We start from the raw sequence: 5316 nt of genomic DNA, 5'->3' as shown, positions 1-5316 counted from the left end.
GCCAGGTACGCCGCGCGTACACATACATAATGATTAATGTAGTTTTTGGGCTTGGATTTGTTGGGCCTCATGGCCCACTGTGGAGTAAGGCCTCTGGGCCTAGGACTGAGATTTATGGTATTGGGCCTTATTGGTCTTTAAAGCCTAAAGTAATGGACTTGGGCCTTAAATTGATTATGGATTGGAGCTTGGGGGAAAAGGCCCATTAGGGAAAGGACTAGGGGACCTTTCCTTGGGACATGAATTAGGAGTTGGGCCATAAGAGAGTCATACTTGGACCCAATAACTAACTAGGGGACTTGTTATGCTTTAGGGAGAGGAGTCTCAAGCCATCCGAGGCGTACGATTTCGGCACATAGTTGAGGTGAGTTACCTTCCTGTATGAGTGGGTCGAAGGCACCAATGTCGGACCACTAGTAGTTATTTGTAGTAGAGATGATTGTCTTTGTGATAATTGTCCGGTATGCCACTATCTGTTATGTTTTATGTGCTTATTTGTTACGATATTATGTGGTAGTGGTAGGGGTGAAATAGACCCAATATCCGGTTGAAATAGACCGAAGGGGAGGCCAGCACCCAAATATGCTCGGCAGTATCCGGCTGGAAGAGACCGAAGGGGAGGCCAACACCCATATATGCTCGGCAGTATCCGGTTGGAATAAACCGAAGGGGAGGCCAGCACCCAGATATGCTCGGCAGTATCCGGTTGAAATAGACCGAAGGGGAGGCCGACACCCAAATATGCTTGGCAATGTATTTGTTGTATGATATGTGGTATGATGGGGGAACTCAGTAAACTTCGTACTTACGGTTTTTAGTTTGGTTTCAGGTACTTCTTCTTCGAAAGGAAATGAGCCGGCATGATCGCATTGCATCACACCATAATTTCCGCACATGAGATCTTTGGGAGTTATATTCTGATGTTGTTTTATTATGACATGTTTTGATTATTGATATATTGGTTTTGAACTGAGATGACATTATGAATGTTTTCAGACTATTTGTTTTATAATTACTTAATTAAAATGAAATTTTTGGTCTTGAATTTTAGGATGTTACATATACAAATTACATCCACCTCATTATCGTAATCAAATTATCGGTTGTAATCACTATAAATTAATTTATTCCAATTCCCATTAAATTATCCAATTTTGAAACTATTTTTCAATCCAACTAATACTATTATTCCCTTCAATGCTGACTTGGCTTAGAAACAAACAATTCCCCCTGCACTGGTTTCGTACTTATTAACTTAACAAACCATCAAAATTATTATCTAATAATCCCAAACCAATCACAACAATATCAATAAACAAAATAATAATAATAATAATAATAATAATAATAATAATAATAATAATAAACAGTTCTTAATTCAAATCAGAAGTTGAATTTAGCCGAATCGTAACCATTGTTAGTGTTCAAATTACACGATTATTATTTACCTTTATAAAACAAGACTTTTTGGAAACGTTTTAATAATATTTTAAAGAAAAGATTTACAAAAAAGGTAAATAAAGAAAAGTAGGCAGAAACTTTAAACGCGTATCTTCATTTCTTTCGCTTTTGTCCCTCCCCACTACTCATGCTTTCACTTACAGTCTCTCAATCCGCCATTAACGCCAGGGACCATATCTTACAATCCCAACACCATTATTACCCTTTTCTTCTTCTTCCACCTTCCTCATTTCCTCATTTCCAAATCCCCCTTTTTAATCCTTCAAAATCCCAATCATACTATGTAAATTCTCCATTGATAACTGTTTTTCCGCCATTGTTTCCTCTCGAACATGGCCCAGAGTAGTCATGTTTCTGACAATTCTGTCCCAATTTCAGAAACCAGGAAGCTGATAAACCCTAGGGTTGAGATTGATACTTCGCCGCCGTTTGGGTCGGTGAAGGAGGCGGTGACTCGGTTCGGCGGTAGCGGTTCGTGGGTTCCCCTTAACGTCCTTCGACTCGCCGGTGTTAGTTTCTCTCTCTACACTCATCATTATCGATCTCATGCTCACAACACAACAGTGATTTGCTTTTTTAATTATGAGATTTTTGTTTATTTTAATTATGAAAATATAAATGTTGAAGCAATCGATCACGATACGAAATTATGAAAAAAAAATTGTATTTTTTCATAAATTTTGAAATCTTTTTGTAGACATTTAGTTCTCTTCCTAGTTTATGTAAACGAAATATGTAAACATGTTTTATTAACCACAATATGTGACATTTTATTTATTTTTATATGGTAAAACATGTTTGTTGTGTCTGTTGTATATAAGAACGATAAAAGTTTGAAACAATGCTGTATAAATTGATAAATGCAATTAAATTTTGTTGTAAATTTGTAAAACTTAAAATATTTTACATAAATTGATAAAAGAATATAAGCATTATGCATAAACATTTAACTCATATCACCACATAAATCATAATTGTAAAAACCTAATATCATGCATAATCTAACATTTCACCTAATTTATAATCGTATTATAAAAAACATACAGACTAGATAAAGAAATTATATTATTAAGTAAACACTTTTTTTCTATTTAAATACTATAAGGATTTTATTATTTAATAATTATCTAAATTTATTAAAGTTTAGGAGGTTAATTTTGACATGATCAAGAAAATAATTAGACATTTCTTATTTTAAAATAATTAGTTCATTTTATATGATATAGAAAAGAACTTATATTATTAAATAATAATCTTTTCCACTTGTTAACTTTATACTTTATATTATTATTAATATTTTATTTTATTTACATTTTTCTTACAATTTATCAATGTCGGTTTATTTGACTTTTAAAGTCAAAATCAATTCAATGACATTTCTTTCGTTAAAACAGCAAGATGTTGAAGAAATCGACATGGATACAGTCGAAAAGCAAGCTGCAGAACTCGAAAAAGAACTAATCATCAAAGAACAAGAAACCCTCGAAGTTCTTCGTGAACTCGAATCCGCAAAAGGAGTAATGGAGGGTTTAAAACTCAACCTAATCAAAGAAACTTCATCATCAATCATGGCAACAACAACAACAACCCTAGATCTGAATCCAGATTCAGGAACCACGACGCCGATCGACCAATCAACAGCAAAAACTTTAACATTATGCCCAATCCCAATGCCTCCCGGGATGATCTTAACCGAGCTCAAAGAAGCCAAATCGAATCTAAACAAAACCACCACCGATCTCGCCATGATTCGTACTTCTGTTGAATCGTTGAACAAGAAATTGCGAACGCATAAGTCGAATTTGGCTGAAAAAGATGGGGAAACGAAACGGGTGATTGAAGAATCCGTTGATGTTTCAAATGGGTTCTGTAAAAAATTGACATTCGAAGCACAGCAGTTTAGGAAGATGGAAGAAGCGGCGCAATATGAGGTGATTAAGGCGACGTCGGAGATTGAGCACACGAAATTGAGTATAAAAATGGTGGAAATGAGGTTGATTGCTGCTAAAAAGATGGAGGAAGCTGCACGAGCTATGGAAGCTGTTGCTCGAGCTGAAAATGAAGATACGCCATCGATTCGTGAAGGAATCACGCTTTCGTATGAAGAGTACTCTTTACTCGCTCAAAAAGCTCAAAAAGGTGAAGAAATTTGGAAGAAAAATGAAGGAAACGAAAATTTGTATCGAAGAAAGACACTCGAAGAGGCTCTTGGTAACCTCGAACTTATATTAATTTAACTTTATTTAAGATATTCACAAAATTGACCAAACATGGAGGGAATGAATTAATCATACATGAATTAATCACAAAATTAATCATACCCTAATATATTTTTTTTTTCATACATAACAATCTCTTTTATAGGATTTTACATTATATATGAAAAAAAAACTATTATCTACGTATCAGTTCTTTTTAACAAAATAGACCCTATAAAATTACTTATATCTTATCATTGTTTATGGTTAGGGCCTAGATCGGATACTACAAACGGAAGAAACCTCGAATCAAGAACCAAGTATTTTCGTGGAAGATCAGACGAAACATGGCCCACAAAATCAACTAATAATAATAATTCAAAAACCAGAACCCCGTACCCATATCATGGTCCTAGAGGCTTTGCCCCATTGATAGGGGACGATTCAAACATGATCAACACAGAATCGAGGCCAGTATTGCGATCAAGTGTCTCGATTGGTGATATATTGAGTCGGAAATTGATCCTACAAGACAACGTAGTGGTTCGAGAGGATGTTGAAAGTCAAACTCGTAGAGATGATGTATCTTTAAGTGAAATGCTTCGTGAGCAAAGTGGGCTTATATTTCGTGACACTGGAAAGTCTGAAAAGGAAAAACGGGTTGATAAGCAGTTCTTTGCTCAAAGGAAGAAGTTTGGTTTTATTCACGTATCGTTACCTTTAAATAAACATAACAAGAAGAAATTGAATCCGCAAACTCCGGAACCGTTAAACGTGAGGTTCTCGTAGGTTGAATGGAGTTTTTCCTTGTGTTTGCATATGTTTTTTTATTTATTTATTTTTTCTGTAATTCGTGGGGGTTTTTTTTTGTTTTTTGGTTTTGATTTGGGGTGTTGATGATTTATGAAATGTTCTAACATTTGTTGGGGTAAAATTAGTCGGTATGTCGGGAATATAGTTCGGACTCCACTTGTGTAGAGTATGATTGCATGGAGTTTGACTTTCCTAAGAGGTCAAAGTTATGGTGTGTTGTATAGGATAGGTATTTGATTAATGATTTGAGTTATTGATGTGCACAAAAGTACCTACTAGTTTTAAATTTATAACCTAACTAACTTAACTAACTAATATGCACCTAGGCAGTGTACCTAGTCGGATTGTAGTGTAGTAAAGTAAGTCGGGGTCGAACACAGGGAACAGATTCAATTAACTAAAATAATTACTCAAAATTAATCTAAAATCAAACAATAATTAAAAAGGTTTTTATCTAATTTTGCAAGTCTAGATAAACTTAATTACTAAACAAAGGTTCAATCAATTACTAAAAACATTCCCGTTTAGTTCGAATCCACTTCTTCTTTATGGCTAGCTAACAATTATGGATTATCAAAGTTGGTTACCTAATATTATATTATTAGCAATTTAAGTCCAAATTTACTAATATTTAACTAATTCATGTAAAACTATGCATGGTCACACACAATCAAACACAGAATCAGTTATGGATTAGGAATAGGCTATGTAAGATTTATTATGCAAACATAATTATGGTCATAATTTATGTTCTCCAGCACAGCTAAATTCAATTACTTCAATCACTTATCTAAGATTAGGTCAATCCTAGCTCTAGCAATTCAATATTCACTAAATCACTAGG

General features: G+C 34.3%; 1 protein-coding gene across 1 annotated transcript; it reads left to right on the top strand.

Annotated features, from left to right (window-relative positions):
• Window positions 1–1568: 1568 nt before the first annotated feature.
• On the top strand, window positions 1569–4740 carry LOC145137767 (WEB family protein At3g51720-like). The gene is made up of 3 exons (XM_079071905.1): window positions 1569–1970; window positions 2856–3672; window positions 3931–4740. The coding sequence occupies exons 1-3, from the start codon at window positions 1794–1796 to the stop codon at window positions 4446–4448; spliced, it is 1512 nt and encodes a 503-aa protein (XP_078928031.1). The 5' UTR covers window positions 1569–1793; the 3' UTR covers window positions 4449–4740.
• The last annotated feature ends 576 nt before the right edge of the window (window positions 4741–5316 follow it).

This window comes from Lactuca virosa, chromosome 9, assembly GCF_052849685.1.
Source record: "Lactuca virosa cultivar CGN04683 chromosome 9, Lactuca_virosa_CGN04683_v6, whole genome shotgun sequence".
Lineage (NCBI taxonomy): Eukaryota > Viridiplantae > Streptophyta > Magnoliopsida > Asterales > Asteraceae > Lactuca > Lactuca virosa.
This window is presented reverse-complemented; position numbering and strand designations above follow the sequence as displayed.